Here is a 19329-nt window from a genome sequence, read left to right on the forward strand (position 1 = left end):
GGAGGTGTTGGAGAGGTTTTGGAGCCATTTGCAGCAAGTTGTGGAGCCTTTTGGAGCCATTTGCAGCAAGTTGTGGAGCCTTTTGAAGCAAGTTGTGGAGCCTTTTGGAGCCATTTGCAGCAGGGTTTGGAGCCTTTTTGGTGCATCTCAAGAAGTGGAAAGGTAGGGAGCTGAGCTTGGTTGTTTGCATGCCTTTTACTGTGTGGTCTGCATTCTGGGGGTGATTTCCATGCCAGCTCATGTGCTGTGCATGCCTGTTACTGTGTGTTATGCATTGTGGGGTTGCTTTTCATGCCAGCTCATGTGCTGTGCATGCCTGTTACAACTGTACTGTGTGTTTTGCAATGTGGGGTTGTTTTCCATGCCATCTCAGGTGCTGTGCATGCCTGTTACAGCTCAGGTGCTGTGCATGCCTGTTACAGCTCAGGTGCTGTGCATGCCTGTTACAGCTCAGGTGCTGTGCATGCCTGTTACAGCTCAGGTGCTGTGCATGCCTGTTACAGCTCAGGTGCTGTGCATGGCTTTTACTGTGGTTTCCATGCCAGCTCATGTGCTGTGCATGCCTTTTACTGTGTGTTTTGCATTGTGGGGTTGTTTTCCATGCCAGCTCATATGGGTGTAAAGCATCTTTAATTTTTTTTTGCATACTTAGGGACGGTGGTGTCATGGCACCCAAGAAAGCAGCGGAAGCTGGGAAGAGGAAGAAGGTGATGATTCTGCTTGAGGACAAGAAGGAAATCATCAGGAAGCATGAAGGAGGAATGCGATTGACCGACCTTGCCAAAGAGTATGGAAGGAGTGCATCCACAATCGGTACAATCCTAAAAATGAAAGAGAAGATTACTGGGAGAGATGCAGCCAAGGGAGTCACCAGGGTCTCCAAGCAACGCCCACCTGTTCTGGACGAGGTCGAGAAGTTGCTCCTGCTCTGGATTGAACAGAAGCAGCGTGCAGGGGACTCAGTGACCAAGGCGATCATCTGCGAAAAAGCCAAGGCCTTGCACGCTGACCTCCTCAAACAACAGCCAGGAACGTCAGCAGATGCAGAAGGCTTCAAGGCCAGCAGGGGGTGGTTCGAAAGGTTCAAGAACAGATCTGGCATCCACAGTGTGGTCAGGCATGGAGAGGCTGCAAGTTCCGATGTTGCTGCAGCTGAAGAATTTGCTACGGAGTTCCTGGAGGTCATAGTTTCAGAGGGCTACCTTCCTCAGCAGGTCTTCAACTGCGACGAGACTGGACTCTTCTGGAAGAGGATGCCAAAGCGTACCTTCATCACAGAAGAGGAGACCTCATTGCCTGGCCACAAGCCGATGAAGGACCGTCTTACCCTCCTGTTCTGCGCCAACGCCAGTGGGGACCTTAAGATCAAGCCTCTGCTTGTCTACCATTCAGAGAACCCACGGGCCTTCAAGAAACACAAGGTGAACAAGGAGCAGTTGAGCGTTTTGTGGCAGTCTAACGCAAAGGCTTGGGTCACACGCCTCTTGTTTGTGAAGTGGGTCAATGCGGTTTTTGGTCCTGCTGTGAAGAAGTACCTTCTGGACAATAACCTGCCACTCAAGGCCATGCTGCTCATGGACAATGCTCCTGCCCATCCTCCAGGCCTCGAGGAAGACTTGCTGGAGGACTTTAATTTCATCAAGGTCATGTTCCTTCCGCCTAACACCACCCCACTACTCCAGCCAATGGACCAGCAGGTCATCTCCAATTTTAAAAAACTCTACACAAGGGAGATTTTCCGGCGATGCTTTGAGATGACAGATCGCTCAAGCCTCACCCTCCATGAATTTTGGAGAGAGCATTTTGACATTGTGAGCTGTCTGCAGATTATCACCATTGCCTGGGCCGGGGTCAGCCAGACAAACCTAAATTCTGCTTGGCGCAACCTTTGGCCAGACTGTGTTGTAAAACCTGCCTCCAGTGCTTCTGCACCTGCACCAGAGTCAACAGTGTTGGAGGAAATTGTTTCCTTGGGGAGGACCATGGGCCTGGAGGTGACTGAGGAGGATGTCTACGAGCTGGTGGAGGAACACAACCGTGACCTAACCACCGAGGAGCTGGTGGAATTGCAGAAGGAGTCGATGGAGGAGCAGATCGCATTTGAGGAGGAGGAGGAAATGAGTGAGGAACAGCTCTCTTCCACGGAACTCAAGGAGGCATGCCAAATGTGGGTAAACCTACAGACTTTTGTACAGCAGCACCACCCAGATAAGGCTCTAGCCCACAGACTTGTGAGCAGTTTTGACACAGACATCATGTCCCCTTTCCGAGGGATGCTTAAAAGGCGCCAGAGGCAGCAGACAATGGAAAGGTTCCTACAAAAACAGCCTAGACATGAAGAAGAACCGGCTTGTGTTAGTGCTGCCCAATTGCCCTCGTCCTCCTCATCTTCCAAACAGTGTTGAAATTGTTTTGCTATTTTCCATGTTTTCCCTGTTGACGTGTGATTTATGTACAGTTAAAGTGTACTGTACCATGTTACCAACAGTCTGCCATGTTTTAAAAGTTGATGTGTGATGTTTTAAAACATAAAGTTGGATGTTTGAAATGTTATTTCTTGATTAACCATGTCCCTGTACAGTATTTATGCCTTTAAAGTGCACTTTATAAAGAGTTTTGAACAGATAAAATACTTTGACTTTTTTCTCACCTCCGGAACGCATTAATTGGTTTTCAATGCATTCCTATGGGAAACCGTGTTTCGGTTTACGAATTTTTCGTAATACGAAACGTCCCGGAGAACGCATTAAATTCGTAAACCGAGGTCCCACTGTATATATAAATATTATTATAGGTTAATACCTGCAAGAAACATGTTTATAACAAAAGCAGGGACATATTGCCCAGAGAAAAAAGTGGGTTACTTATATAAATCTAATTTGTTGCAAAGTTGCAAAATTGGAACAATCTGCAGTAACATTCATTGGTTTTTTTTTTTTTTTTTATGGATGGTTGATGCTCCACAATCACTTGCACTGCTTATCCACTCACCGTCTGGCAGCTGCATTAGGTGATTCCTTCTGATGTTGAAATCCCGTAAAGATTCTAATTTTCCAATCTGTGCAGGGAGTGTCTGGATTTCATTGCAGCTGACATCCTTGCAAGAAGAGAGGGAACAGTATTAAAATAACTTCTATTAAATGTATCTGAATCATCCATTACTTCCATTGCTGTAAAATCTAAGTTTCTATCATTCACTGTCCAGGCACTTTTTCAGTCTATTTTCTGCAATGTGATCCATTAGCATGTGGAATCGATGATTCCTTGTATAGCATCAACTAACCATTGCCAAGATTGCAAATTAAATAAATAGCTGATTTCATGCTGGGAGCACTGCACTCTGACTGATCTGTTGAGAATTGTGAAGATTTGCATTTGTTTTTTTCTCCTAACCCAGAGACTATTACAATTTGTTGGGTCTGGCACTGAGACTAAGTCTTCCCCTCCAGATGAAGTTATATGTGCTTAGTTTATATAAATTACTATTCTCATTATATCTCCTTTTGCCTATTTATGACTTGCAGAGACCTTTTAGCGAGGCTAAAGGCAAGCTCAGTTCCTTTGTCAAGTTTGTCAAGCTTGTATTGCCTTGAAATCCACACTGACTTCAGTTTTAAATAGAAATGGATCAGAAATAAAGAAAAGAAGAACAAAATCTAAAAGACAAAGAAGAGAATACGGCTAAAATACAAGTGCAGATGGGGAGGTAGGGGGGACAGGGAGGTGAGATAAGGTGCATGGCCTTTTTATTGGCAGGGAAATCTAATTCACTAAACTGGGAATTGCCTGGAATGGCACATTTTAAATATCTAAGGACATGTAATTGGTACACTGAAGCCATCATAGCCTACAATTTTACTACATGACAGGAGGCTCGACATTTTTCCTAAAACGCTTTACTGAAAACATGGGGGGTATGAGTTTTTTTCTTAATTATCTTTCGTCAATTTAGTAGACAACTTCCTAACTTGGTAGCCATATATTTGGAAATCCCACGCAAAGATTCTACTAAACAGCTGAAATATCATAAATTTAAAAAAAACAACAAAAAAAAACACAACTTATTTTTAACCTTCAGAAATTTACTAAATAGCTCCCAATTTGTTATTCTTAAATATTGAAATCCCATGTAAGGAAAACAATATTAAAGAGTTGTCTACTAAACTGCCAAAACTTTGAAATTAGGAAACAGGTTTTTTTTTTATAACTTTGATAATTGAACAGAGTAATCATTGTCTAGTTTGGTATCCTCATGTGGGACTGCCACATAAGGTTACCTACATATGGAGCTTTTTAGTAACAGCTGAAAGATGTAAATTTTGAAAAACCTATATCTTTATTCAGCAATTTAATAGATAGCCGCCAAATTTAGTATCCTCATATATCACAATCCCACATCAAGATAATAAATGAAAGAGCCATGTACTAAACAGCAAAAAGATCAAAATTAAGAACAGCTCATTTCTGATTTTTGATCTGTCAGTAGTTTAATGGACAGCAGGAGCGTGTTTGTATGTATTGCTGGCATTTAAATGCAGGTGTGCATTTGTGTGTAGTGTTGGCGTTTGAAAGCGGTGTTTTAATACAGGATAGTATGTGTATGCAGTATTGGCATTTTTAAAATGAGGGTGTATTTGTGTATAGTGTTGGCGTTTGAATGCCAATATGTATGGACATATACACATCCACTACTACACACATAGTGACACAGATACACACTCACAGACATACCAACACAGATACACATACACACTGAAACATACAAGATGTAATTTATTTATTATAGCCACTCACTCCCATTCTTCCATACCTTTTGGGTGCAGGAGGGTGGCTTTCCTGCCGCCCAGTATGAACTGGCTGCAGGGAGTCTGGTACAGCCTGTCTTCCTATTAGAGGCCGGTTGTGCTGTTAAAGGGCCCTAGCATGCCGATCGGGTATCCACAAGTGTGAGCGTCACCCAACAGCCCCCAAGGTTGCGAGCCCTCGTTAAATAAGGGATATATAGTTTTACACAGGAAACAGGAAGTGGAGCAACTGAACTTAGATAATGTAAGTTCAGTTGCTCCACTTCCCACTGCCTCTGTGGGGGTGGGGGGGAAGAATTTTTACATTATGTGTTCCTGGGGGTGGGGGATTAATCCCACACCTCCCGGTTTCAACGTTGATGCATAGAGGCACGGTTGTACTACACTATTTTAAGAAATGGCTGTTAATATCCATGGGCTTTACACTTTAAAGTCACAAAATGCAAATTGTTTAACACATGTTTAAAATTATAATATGTCCCATAAAATGCAGAAATTCATGGATTATGTTTAGAAATGGCTTTTTCCTACACTGCTCATGGTTAATGAATGTAAACATTATGGAATAAATGTTTGGACTTTACTTTATCCATTTAATTATTGCTTCATTTCAATTCCAAGGTGCTGGGAACAATGGTAAAGCAATGCTAGTGTCACTGTTCAAATACTAATTAAATAAATTGTTTATCACTCATCTGGAGTTTGGAAAGGTCAGTCAAAGTACTAAAGCATTGTTAACTAAACCTTTTTGAAAATTGCAAGGGCACAACATACTTTAGAGGTCAATTATGTACTTATGTATTAAACTTTAGCGATATGTGACCCATTTTATGCAAAACTGGCCCATCTACAATGCTTCATAGCCAATGCTGACTTTAAAATCTATATATAGACTGATACAATTTGGTTTAAACATGACAGATTAGGCAATACAAAACAAACTCAATATTTAAAAAAAAAAAAAAAAAACACATAAAAGGTGCATCAATCACAGACATCCCAGAATGTTTTGCAGAAACAAACGATAACTTAATAATTATCCAGGGTTTCAGTGCCATCACTTTCACAGTAATGCCTTGATTCCACTGAGCGGTATGGTTCGGGGTAGTACGGTTCGGAAGGGTTAGAATTATCCAGCCTATTCAGGTGAGTGTTTCCACTGCAAGTCGGACCGTCAGGGGGCATGCAGGGTTTAGACCAGGGGTAGGCAACCTTCGGCTCTACAGATGTTGTGGACTACATCTCCCTTGATGCTTTGCCAGCAATATGGCTGTAAAAGCATTATGGGAGATGTAGTCCAAAACATCTGTAGAGCCAAAGGTTGCCTACCCCTGGTTTAGACCAAATGCCTATCGTGTCATTTGTCGTGAGCATTGATGTTTTCCTGTCAGCCAATCAATGGATTGTATAGTGTGATGCCAGTAGCTCCGCCCTAACCGTACCGTACAATTTCCTATGGACCTCTGTAACGGATCGCCTGGCACCCCGACTGGGTATCTCCGTTAATGGATGCTCCTAGCGCTTCCTGAGGACTCCAAGCACTCTGGCAGACACCACAATCACCGTATTGGAGAAGCATATGAATCCTCTCAAGCCTCTGAATGCTGTAGACAGTTGAATAGGAACCATACGAATAGGTTTTCAATCCTAGCAGTCAAACTGGAACAGCATGCAATAAATCCTTCCCCCAATAATGAGACGACACTTCACTTTGAGGGTAAAACAGGAACTCTGGACTGGCTCATCCAGCCTGGCTTTTATTTCCATCTCACACATACAGGCCACACCCAGGGGGAGGCATAAAATGACCGATAGTATCACGGGTGCAACCCACACATCCCCCCCCCCCCCCCCTTTAGTGTGACACATAATCCCATTATGCATACAGTTTAAAATATACTTTTTACACAACTTCCATAACTCTAAAACCATACATCACATTCACATAAAAATACATATCCAAAATCAATCCATTCAGGGGAACAACATATTAAAAAAAATGGCATGAATCCGACCAGGGGTTCAAAAGTTACTAAAAGTATCTTTTGTCCCTTACTAGCCGCATGGCAAACCGGTTTAGACAGGTTTTACATAGGCCTCTATCCTGGAGACAAAGAGGGAAGTAATCCAATTATCCAGGGCTAGAAGCAGACTCCATTAACCACATGGTTACAGAAAGACATAAAACACTTTAAAATACAGAAAGTTACTTTTTATCCATAACACACACATATTTCACATATCCCCAGATAGCTGGGATCTGAGCGCACAAAACTACCGAATAGCGCGCAGATCCTATTCACACAGTACAATTGCCATATAGCTATCTGGGTTAACACATTCACATAAAGTCTGGTCCATAGTCCAAAGGCAAGAGGCGGGCAAGCAGCCCCCTCCAAGGACACGTGGCGAGGTCGGTTTCGCCACAACCTGCATCTGAAAGGGGCCCAGGAATGGTGCAGTTGTATGGGCCACTTTCACAATGGAAACACTCAAAATAGCGTACCGTACCGACCCAAACCGTACCACTCAGTGGAATAGGGGCATTAGATGCCCAGAACAGCTTTCCTGAATGCTGTATAGGCTGCATATTCTACATGGATGTGTTAGAGCTGCCAGGAACTGAAAGAAATTCAACAGGTGTGCACAAATAAAACTGCAATGAACCCTTGTACAATGGCACAGCTAGAGAAGATGAGTGGACAGAGAAGGAAGAGATCACATTATGCCCTGCTACAATTTATATGCTGTCCTGACTGTTACACTCACTAATAAATACATCCTGACTCACTACTAACTCCCATTGTAGCTTTACTCTAATCACTAAACTCTGTGTGGGTACTCTGAGTTGCTGCGCAAGAAGTCAGTACTATTACAGAAAATACAAAACTACAATCTGTACATAATTTTAGTTGCAAATACTGATACCAATTTGATATAAAATGTGACAGCAAATCATGATTTCAAACAAAACTAATTGCCACAGCTATATATAATTAATCTCTTTGTACATTGAATACATTTATCTAGTTTTGTAGCCTGGGTGCACTTTGTTCTGACAATCCAACAAAATATTGATTTATGTAGAGTAGGCAAGACACTGCATGTTAATGCTCATTCGGCAGTTATTTATTGAGGTCCTCCACTTCTAGTACTGCTCCAATCTTAGCATTGTCCACCCAGAATCTCTTGTGTGCATTCCTATCGTTTATATTTTAGGAGTAAACCATTACCTAAATAAAGATTGCAATCTTACAAGAATATTAATCAATGTCCTTTTATGCACTCTGGGGGTAATTTCCTCTACCCTTTCCAAGCAGCTGCATGCATTTTAAGGATCTAGTTTAGTCCATGGTTAGGCTTTTCAAACTGATCCAAAATGATGTGCATTGTGATATTTTATTGTTGTTATCATGTTTGAAATTTGCACAGAAACCTAAGCTGCCACAAAACATATCACTGCATATATGTTGGCAAAGATTTATCCTTTACAGAGAGGGTATATTTAATTTTCTTCTCCTTATGAACACAAATCCTTAGAAGTTGCAAACTCAAAAAAAGCTTAAATCATTAATTCAAGCTCTATATGCGTTACCTTGCTTTAATCAAAACATACACACAAACACACATATATATGTTCCTGATGAAAGTCCCAGATGAGGACTGAAACGTTGAGCGGTCATTTTTAACAAAATCTTCAACTGAAAACCGTGAGTGCTGGTCATCTTTACCATTAGGATATTTGGGAGGGGCGTGGCCAGCGGAGCAACCGACCAGACGCGTGTATGCAGAGCTCCTGCTCCATAGACTATATTTATTGACAAAAAGCCACGAAAACGGCCAAAAACAGGAGCCAAATTGTGCCCAATACCTCCACAATTAAGATGGGGCGCAAAAACCGAAAATCAGTCCACTCGGAAAGCCTTTACCAACCTGACATCCGAAGATCCTTTGACGGACCGAGGCCACAGGCCCAATCCAAGATGGCCCCCAGCAGACCACGAGTCTCCAGCACTTCGGAGGGCTCTGATGGGGAAGATGGATCCGCGTCCTCACAGGCGCATAGCGGAGTGCACCGCACGGCGGACTCGGATGCCGACACGTCCCCAGCCACTAAAGGGGACATTAAGAGGCTGTTACTGGACCTCCGAGCGGTGTGGAAAACAGATCTAACTGGAGTGCAGGCAGAGGTCAGCGCATTAAGTCGCCGTGTAGACGAAGTGGAAGCCAGAGAAGGTGACAGGGACAGCCAGCAACTAGGGACGCAAGCACAGCTGGAAACTATGGCCCAACAGGTCCGGAGCCTGACCAGGACAGTCACCGCTCTTGAGGCCCGGCACCGCAGGAGAAATGTGCGGATGCGAGGGATACCGGAGACTGTGAACCCAGAGGCCCTAATGGACTTCACTGATAAGGTTGCCAAGGCTTTGGGCGTGCGGGGGGACAACAAAGCACCCCCACTGATCACAGCATTTAGAGTTCGGAAAGCACCCACCGCCCCAGCTGACGCACCACGAGATACAATAGTGGTGACAAGAGACATCGCGGTCAAAACGGCCATTCTCACCCGATCCAGAAGCCAAGCCTCAGTGACCGTGGACAACTGCCAGATTAAAATATTTGAAGACCTACCATTCGCAATACTGGCAGAACGTCGCCGGTTCCAACCGGTCACCAGAACACTGAGAGACCATAATATCAGATACAGGTGGGGAGCGTCTGGAACCTTAGTAGTTCCCCACGGAGACACAGTGCTGATCCTGTCTGCAGGGGAAGACCCTGCGAAGCTCCTCAACACGCTGCAGCTACCTCCTGTAACGCGGCTAACACAGGGAACAGCCGAAGATGCCAACGCTATGACCCTGACACCGAGAGGGGTGACCCGGAACAGAGCTCACCACTCGCCACAGAATGGTCCGACAGAAGAAGATCAACCCCCATGATTAAGAGAGGGGCTCTGCATTTCGCCCAGGTACCGCACGGACAGCATGAGAACTCCAGTTCCTACCTTGTGGCCCACTGAGACCTGACTCTTTTTGTCATATGCCCTTACTCCTGAAGACTCACCCGCCAAGCTGTTAAACGAGAGCAACGTAAACTTTGCAAAGAGACAGATTAGCTATAAAGGCAACCCATCGCTGCCCCCATGCCGTTTTAGCATACTTTAAGACTGATCTTACTGACGATTGCTGTTCTTTCCTTTTCATTCCCTTTTTTTTCCTTTTATTTTTTTTTACTTGTATTTTTTTTTTATTATATATATTTATTTTTTATTGTTTAGTTAATCATATATGTATACCAAGCATTTTATATGAAGTTGGTCATGCAGGTGGGAGGGGGGGGGGGAAGAACACATAGCAACACACTTCGGGTTGCCCCGTACCCCCCCAAATACAATACCATACCAAGGCACACTATTTCGCGCCCGCTGCCCATAGCTGGGCTCAAGCCGACAATCACACCGTGGCTCAGACGGACGCGTTATACCAGTTGAGAACGGTACCAGCCCATCACTTACACTGCAGAATACTAGCAGCAAGTATCATGTCACTTACCTGGCGCTGACCACGCTATATCACATCAACCTTATCTATAGGCTCACTGAGAGTCCCCCCTTGGTCTAGCACACCGAACCCACACAACAGCGCCAATCAGCAACACTGCCCAGTTAACAGGTCTAACCTGATTACTCCTAACACTCTTTTATGCCAGTATATGTTTATATTTGAATATCTATTATATTATGATGTTGCCCTGGTACTCAGAGAGGGGGACCACCATGTAGAGGCCGAGGCGCGTAACGCATGCAAGGCACACAGACCCATACGTTTTAACCGGACCCACTGTTAGGTTTCTGCCACCTACGGCTCCCTCAGAGTAAATCCATGAAGATCTTGCCTTTTGTAACTACCCAGATAGCTAGCAATACCATTAGGATATTTGAATTTCCCCCATACTGCAAGCACCTGGAATTTACACTTTGAGCCGGTGTGCAAGGAATTGGTGTTTATATATATATATATATATATATACACATACATACATACATACATACATACACACACACACACACACACACACACACACACTTTTGTAGAAAACAAACAAAAACAATATAGTTATGCATACCAGCTCAGTTAAATGTCTCAATGCACCGATTTCTTCTGGCAAAGAGTCCAACTTATTGTTACTTGCAATGAGGACTTTTAGAGGCAGACTGCAGAGGTACCCAGGGAGTGAAGTCAACTGGTTACGGCTTGTGGAAATAAAACAATATCAAGGTATTAATAAAAAAAAAGTTATATAAACAAATGGAGGATGATATAGTAGCTTAGACAATGGGGGAGCCCATAAGGCAGTATTTGGGAGGCAAATAGAAAGGCATGCACCTGCTCACATCTACTAAAGACATCTTAGTGGACTTGAAAGCTAGTCTTTGGCAGGTTTTAAACCCTTCCTCACCAAGTACGTTTTGTTTTTATAAAAATATTAAAGGGACACTATAGTCACCTGAACAAATTTAGCTTAATGAAGCAGTTTTGGTATATAGAACATGCCCCTGCAGCCTCACTGCTCAATCCTCTGCCATTTAGGAGTTAAATCCCTTTGTTTATGAACCCTAGTCACACCTCCCTGCATGTGACTTGCACAGCCTTCCATAAACACTTCCTGTAAAGAGAGCCCTATATAGGCTCTCTTTATTCCAAGTTCTGTTTCATTAAGATTTTCTTATTCCCTGCCATGTTAATAGCTTGCTAGACCCTGCAAGAGCCTCCTGTATGTGATTAAAGTTCAATTTAGAGATTGAGATACAATTATTTAAGGTCAATTACATCTGTTTGAAAGTGAAACCAGTTTTTTTTTTCATGCAGGCTCTGTCAATCATAGCCAGGGGAGGTGTGGCTAGGGCTGCATAAACAGAAACAAAGTGATTTAACTCCTAAATGACAGTGAATTGAGCAGTGAAATTGCAGGGGAATGATCTATACACTAAAACTGCTTTATTTAGCTAAAGTAATTTAGGTGACTATAGTGTTCCTTTAACATAACATTTATATAAAATCTAGAATACATAGCTAGCACATAAATGTAGGACAAACATCAGAATGGTGCATACAGATTGCTGTTCACAAATACATAAAAACTTACATTATGCAAATTATTTACATAAATAATAAATATGGAGTTAGAAATTGACAGATTATATAGTAAACTTTTCTGGCCATATTCCAAGTATTTGTGTGTCAAGTATTCGTATACAGATTAAATTCACAGTGGGCTCGGGGCCTTTCGAGGTGGCGGAGATGATGGATTCTCCCATTAGAGAAGAGGAATTATTAGCAGCCATTAAAGGGACAATTAATGTATTAATTAATGCTTAATGTAATTGTTTTGGTGTGTATAGTCTGTCCCTGCAGGCATTTTAATGTAAACACTGCTATTTACATTGCTGCCTAGTTACACCTCTAGTGGCAGTCACACAGGTGGCCACTAGAGGTGCTTTCTGGGTCATAAAGGGTCAATGTGCAGCACTGATGTTCAGCATCTCCACGCTCTGCACAGGGGTGCCGAACATTCCCTATAGAGATGCACTGACACAGTGCAACTCTATGAGGAGATGCTGATTGGCGCAGTGCGGCGTCCCAGTGCTTTCCTATGGGACTGGCTGAGATCTTCAATTTGGATGATCGCAGCCATGGAGGTGGAATGGGGGCGGAGTCAGCTGTGACAGACTTGTGCGGATTTGTATTGTTGATTGCCCTCACCACCCTACCTTGGCCCTAAAAACAAATACTGTTCCTGGCCCTTGGATTACCTCAGGGCAGTGTTGCAACTTTAAATGGGCACTTCGGATACCGTCGAAGTGCCGAAGTACTCGTCGAAGCTGTCGAAGTCGTCGAAGTGTACGGCATCGAACAAAGGACCACGTGGCGGCGGCCATTTTAACTTCGAACACCGCCGACCCTTACCATCGACTCCACTTCAACACTTCGACTAACGTCGAAGTACCGCCCACATTTCGAACGGGACTTAGCCGTTTTTATACCAGAAATTGACCGACCGCACAGCTCAAATCTATGGAACTGTTTTGGGCAGGAAAATGTGCTTGCGGTCTGTCCTAAAGGGACCTCCAGCTAACTTTTGATCTACTGGAGGGATTGGGACGATTTTTGGTAGTATTACTAATTGAAGTCTGCTGATTACAAAAATGCATATTTTATGTTTGTAGCACTAATATTGTAGAAGTTATAGATATTGGGTAACAGTTATGAAACTGTATAATAAGTGGATTATCTCTCAGGCTGAGGGGAGGGAATCTGTGGGTTGCACCCATGATACTATTGGTTGTTTTATGCCTCCCCCCGGGTGTGCCCTGTATGTGTACATTTGTAATAAAAGGCAGGCTGGATGTACCAGCCAGCAGTTCTGCTCCTGAAACTGTGTGTCGTCCAGTTATTGGGATTGCTGTTGGGATACTGCTGTATTACTTTACCTGCTGGAAACCTTGCCTGTGGATTTATCATCACCTTGTTCCTGAGCCTCACTGGGATCTTTAGAGGAGAATAGCTGTGAGATATCGGCTCTCCGCTACACTCACCTTTAACAATGATTACAGGGGCCACACCCCTAAATAGTGCTATTACCTGTATAGTGACAGGAATATATATGTTTGTTTTCCTGTCACGATAGTGTTCCTTTAAAGTGGCTAAAACGGCAAAGCATCTACACATGCTACACATCTACATCTACACATAGACATGGCAGATTTTCTATTGGTTTTTATAAAAAAAATTTGCATCAGAACAGATACCTAGATTAACAAAAGTGCTGAATGCGGTGACAGATGGAAAAGGTTTAAGTCCAGAGTCATTGGCAGCCACAATCACTAACCATCTGAAGCCAGGCAAAGACCCGGAGGTGTGCGGTAGCCATCACCCAATATCGCTCCTTCACATGGATGTCAAACCTTTCACAAATGTAGTCGCAACCAGACAGGGTTCATACCTGGATGGGAGGCTAGGTATAGTAAGCTACGACTCTTTTCCTTACAAGACCTGGCCAGACGGAGGGGTAAGCGGATGCTTCTTTTGTCCACCGATGCCAAAAATGCAAATGATCAAGTGAACTGGTCCTTCGTGTTGGGGTTAAGATACTGAATTGGACCACAGCATTATACAGCTGCCCGAACGCAAGGGTTTGTGTTAATGGGGTTTTGACTGCTGGGCTACAGATTCGCAACGGGACCAGGCTTACCAAGTATGGAACGCTGTCCAGCCTCTTGCTCAACCCATCTAAAAGCAAGGTTCTGAAGTGTCCACTCCTGCGGAGGAGTTTGCAGCCCTTCAATCACTGTTGCTGTTCCACTAACGCAGCCAAAAATTTAATATTTAAGGGTGTGGGGGACAGCACTATCAAAGCACTTTCCTTCACATTACTGCAGAGAATACAGGAAGACCTCAAACAATGGTCCTATCCACACATATCTTGGCATGGTCAAGTGGCTGTGGTTGAAATAAATATCTTGTGAGGGGGTTGGCACTGCATGATTTCAAAAAATAACCATTAGGAAAGACACACTTCATCCCAATACCCAGAGTAGTTGGCAATGTAGTTCTGATGGAGGGGCGCGGACTCCCCTGATTTTATTCCGCAATCAAGACACTATTACAATAAAACGCCACGCAGAGGACAGCGGCATTGAGAGATGCCCTGGCACCGAGCTAGAGAAGGCAGTGTCGGTTTTACATCAGCACTTATTGGTGTGGGGTAGTTCAGCACAAAAGCTTGGTCAGTTCTCAGGACCATCCTGTTTCATTTCAAATATCTCCTGCTTTGTTAATAGTCTGCAAGAGCCTGCAGGTGCCCTCTGTGTGTGATTAAAGTTTTTTTTTTTTTTTTTTAAAGTTAGTCTCCTAAAGTAAGTTTAAGATCGGATTGAAAATTAAACAATTTTTTCATGCAGGCTATGTGAGACAGAAACAAAAGAGATTTAACTCCTTGATGTCAGAAAATTGAGCAGTGAGTCTGCAGGATATATACAACCAAACAGCTTCATTAAGCTAAAGTTGTTTTGATGCATATAGGAAGGCAAGCCACTGAAATGCTGTTTGAATTTCAGCGTCAAATAAAAGTAAGTACATGTATACACCAGATTCCTAATTTTACATATATCCACATATTTATACAGTTTTGTTTTGTTGGCCTTCTTGAACACAATTAAAAGGCACATGCTCTTACTTATGCACAAGTGTAAGCACCGACTCCCGCATGGTTAAGTATTTCATATATGTTCCATTTGCGCAAAATGCATACAAATATCCAAACTGTTTCTGTTCCTACGCATGTGAGACACAAATACATTTTTTCTACCAAATGTAATGTTTGGCTGTAAGCCAGGCACCATCACAAAATAAACAGTATCAGAATGAAATGCTTTCTCGTTTCCAAATAATGATGTCATTGCTTTTTTATCTAGCAAGACAATGTCAAGTCAATATACTTAGGCAGGATTGCCCCTGGATACAGAATATAATAGCTCACCACAGTGTTCTATTACACAGTATTGATTACCATGTAGTATGAGGAAGAGGGTTACCTGATATTAAGGAAGGTCAGAGCCTGCAGGTTTAGCGTGGCCTCTGGCACATAGCGAATGCAGTTCTGATAAAGGTTTAGACTCTCCAAGGAAATGTAGTGACATATTTCAGCCGGGACTTCTGATAATCTATTCCGAGACAGATCTAGAATATTTTGAAGAAAGAAATAAATTTTAAAAAAATAATAATAATAAAACCACAATCTTAAGAGTCCATCCCTGTTTTTCAAATTACAATAGAGTTCAACTTAAATTTTTCTCCAATAATAAAATATTTTTGTGATTTTCAAAAAACATGTATTCGCATATTACAATTACATGTTGTTATGTGGTATGTTAACTGTTTAGTTCATTTCCTGACTTACCCAGGTCCATCTTAAGCCATCTTTGGTCAGAAGCAATACTAATCTGCAAAGACCATGCACAATTTGAATGTCATGAGAACATCAAGATTTAAAATTTGCTCATTAGCTCAGTGGTTCCCAATCCAAACCAGTTTGGGATTTAGTGATTAACCAGTTGTGTATAAGGTGTGTTTTTTGGAGTTTCCCCTCCCCCGCCCCTAAAAACACCTTAGACACAACTAAATACTGGACTGGTAGGGGTGCCTTGAGAACTGGTTTGGGAATGGCTGGATTAGCTCTTGATTACCTGAATGGGTCTGTGCTTCCAACTAAAAAGCATTTAAAGATAGCCTCCGCCTCAGATTAAGGGAAAGCCAGGGACCCAATGATAAGAGGTATTTACTTACATGTAAGCAATACAAATACCGGTAAATAGAAATGCTACAATATATGCATTCTCTTATTTAGTAAAAAAAAAAAAAAAAAAAAAAATAGAACAGATTTCCTTTAACTTAATAGGGGAGATTAGTAAGTATTGAATAAAAGTGGAACAAAGTTGAAAATGTGGGACAATAAATATGGAAACCATAGGAATGCACAGAAAGTATGTTTGTCAGATGATTCTGAAAATACAGTAATATGGTAATTTCCACTGCAGTTTTACTTAGGTCTTTCCATGAATGAGAATGCTGCCGAATGCTAAACTGCAATTTATACCTACACACATTTGAATAGTCATTCATACTACATTCATTCGCGGTGGAGGGGGGATTGACCATAGTGTCTTCTTAAACTGCCAGATCATCTTTATTGTTTGATGTTCCTCAATGGTTGACCTGTTAAAATTGTCTAGCTCTTGCACAGGCAAAGGTTTGCCATTTCGCTCATATTTTTGTACCGTATATACATTCAATTAATTGTTCATTAAAAAAAAATAAAAAAATCAGTTCTCCATTGAACACTGGTAATTTATTTGGTTTATATTTTATGCCAATTTTGACTGTTTTGCTTTTGACAATATCTCACCATGCATATTTGTACTGCTACCATAATGTGGGTCATTACAAAGAAAAGAGGTTAATATAAAAGTAGGTAGTAGACAGAGTACACCAGAGACAGACCCTCATCGTCTGCGTGCAATCCATCATACACCAAGTACAAAAGGGAATTTTTTTTACAGTATTCTCATGTGATGCACTGTTGTGCTAAACATGTTGTTCAATGCTATTGTCTTTTGCCTTCTGTACTCACCGAACAATCTGATATTTACCTCATCTATTTGCCTTTACTGAAAATAAAGATGATAAAAAGGAAAGCGGTTTATCCCATTGAGGAAAGTCTAAATGAAAGTCAAAGGGAAATCTTTCCTTGTAATCTCTCTAAGGTGGTCATTTAAGTTCCTTTTTAAAGTATCTACCGGTAACCCTGAAAACTCCCTCCAAATGTGGAAATGAGATCCTTCAGCGTTGTTACATCTCCAACATTGGTCAGTATATTTACTATATATTTTATTTAGTTTTGTTGGAACCATATACCACCTTTATAGAAGAGCTTAACCAAACGAACACAGTGGTACTCTGTTTGAGCCTTTTTATTCTCTGTTTCCAAGTTAAAGTTTCAAATGATTTTTTTAAAGTTCCCATTTTATTATTGAGGGCTCTTTGGCAAAAATTTCAGAAACAGATAAAACATTTGAGTGATCAGGATATTCTTTTGAAGGGTTGTGATTTCCTAGAAATTCAGTAATATTCTGTTCTTTATCTGTTTTGTAGCTACATAATTCTTAACTCTGAAATACGTAAATACTTCGCTTGAAGCAAGAGAATATTTAGATTGCAGTTGTTGAAATGGCATTAATTTACCATTAAAATAAATATTCGAGACCTGGTTAATCCCGCATCTCCTCCAGTTTCTCAGATCTATATCTCTCACATTAATTTCTAATAGTTCTATAGGAGCAGATAATGCTATACCATTAATTTGTTATATTTTTAACCGTTTAACCATTTTAGTGAATAACCCTGATATTCTTTGGCTATACATATACAGTAGGGAGGGTTCTTTGCAGAAGAATCAAAATTATGTGAATTTCCAGCAAACTGTAAAACACTGGATTTATTTATTTTTTTGCTTTTTTCATACATTACCTATATAATAAGTTTGTTTTTGGTTTTAAATGAGAATCTCTAGTAATGGTAAGTTACTTTCTCACACGGTTTTCTGAATGGGAATCTAGTGATACGCTGAAAACAACAGCTGACACACTCAGCTACCAATGGGGCACAGTTCCAGGCTTCCTCATCAAAACCTCAAACATCATGAGAAAATAAGACGAAGACCTTACGTGCACTGTCTTCACAATTTTGGTGTTAAAAAGATATAGCCCCTAGGGGTAAGATGCAGCCAAGGACCTCCAGGAATCATAACAATTTCATCGAGATGCTGTTGTTATGGTGTCTGTAGTGTTCCTTTAAGTGCCAAACATCTTTATTAATTAGAGAATACAAATGTACGCTGCCACAATTTATATATAATAAACTGGACTCTCACTTGTCACTTTATCCTGAGGAAGGTCCCTGTGCGGACCGAAACGTCGATGATTTTGATTAAATAAAGAATTTGTTACATTGGAAGACCGTGAGTGCAGTTCCAGTTTATTATATATACTACATTCCCCTGAAGACTGGCACCCGGCAAGTAAAAGCCATTTTTGGTTTGAATTTACTATTTGGCTTGAGTGCAAGGATTTTATATATATATATATATATTTTTATATATAAATTATATATACATTTTTATATATGTTTTAATTTTTTTTACATTAAATAGCTTGGCACAGCCCTGCTGATAGCACTTATTCTACAAGACATTCAACATGAGAAGAGGGACTTTATAGTACAAATTTGATTGCCTGCATTGCTGTTTTTAAATCTGCCTCGGTTTTGTTTCCTAAAAAGATACAGCACTTTCAAAAGAATCTATGGTGGAAATGATGTAACACAGAAAAATTATATACGGTTACAATATATACAACCTAGAAGGTTTCTCCTTAAAAGGATTTTTCCTCAATTTGTCTGATAATCCTATTGACTACTAAATTGAACCATGAGTTGGTAACTTTTCTAAGAGTATCAAGTTGCACATCATTTTCATGTATTGGATTTAATTTTGAAATGATAACATATCACTTTACAATGTAAATCATCTTCCAACATTCAGTCTACCCTTTTCAAAATGTTTAGCCCCAACAGTATCCATAAAAAATTAATTTCTACAACCAATGCATATAAGGCAAGAAAAACGCTTTAAAGTATGTACAGGCAGTTCTCACTTTCCAACCGGGACCTGTTCTAACGACTCGGTCGTAAAACGAATTAGTTTGTAAGTGAGGATGCGCTAGCGAGCATGCGCAAGAGAGCAGGTCTAGGTTCGAGGAAGTCCCTCAAACATAGACCAGTTCACGACCACCGAGAATCCCACAAATCTTACCCCGAACATAGATTAGCTCACTAGCGAATAAAATCAAAGAAATCTATGTTTGGGGAAAATTTACTGAACAGACCACCAATCTAACATTGGGAAT

The 19329-nt window shown here is 41.4% G+C and overlaps 1 protein-coding gene across 6 annotated transcripts in view; it reads right to left on the minus strand.

Moving 5' to 3' along the window:
• The window catches only part of LRCH3 (leucine rich repeats and calponin homology domain containing 3), a 99312-nt gene that overhangs the window by 39270 nt on the left and 40713 nt on the right, over positions 1 to 19329 (minus strand). For all 6 annotated transcript variants that reach the window (XM_063442863.1, XM_063442864.1, XM_063442860.1 and 3 more), the window contains exons 2-4: positions 15403 to 15547; positions 10935 to 11061; positions 2992 to 3097 (exon numbers count right to left, since the gene is read on the minus strand). In XM_063442863.1, coding sequence (XP_063298933.1) covers positions 2992 to 3097; positions 10935 to 11061; positions 15403 to 15547 — 378 coding nt within the window. The remainder of the gene's footprint in view (positions 1 to 2991; positions 3098 to 10934; positions 11062 to 15402; positions 15548 to 19329) is intronic.

Source organism: Pelobates fuscus, chromosome 2 (assembly GCF_036172605.1).
Source record: "Pelobates fuscus isolate aPelFus1 chromosome 2, aPelFus1.pri, whole genome shotgun sequence".
Classification (NCBI taxonomy): domain Eukaryota; kingdom Metazoa; phylum Chordata; class Amphibia; order Anura; family Pelobatidae; genus Pelobates; species Pelobates fuscus.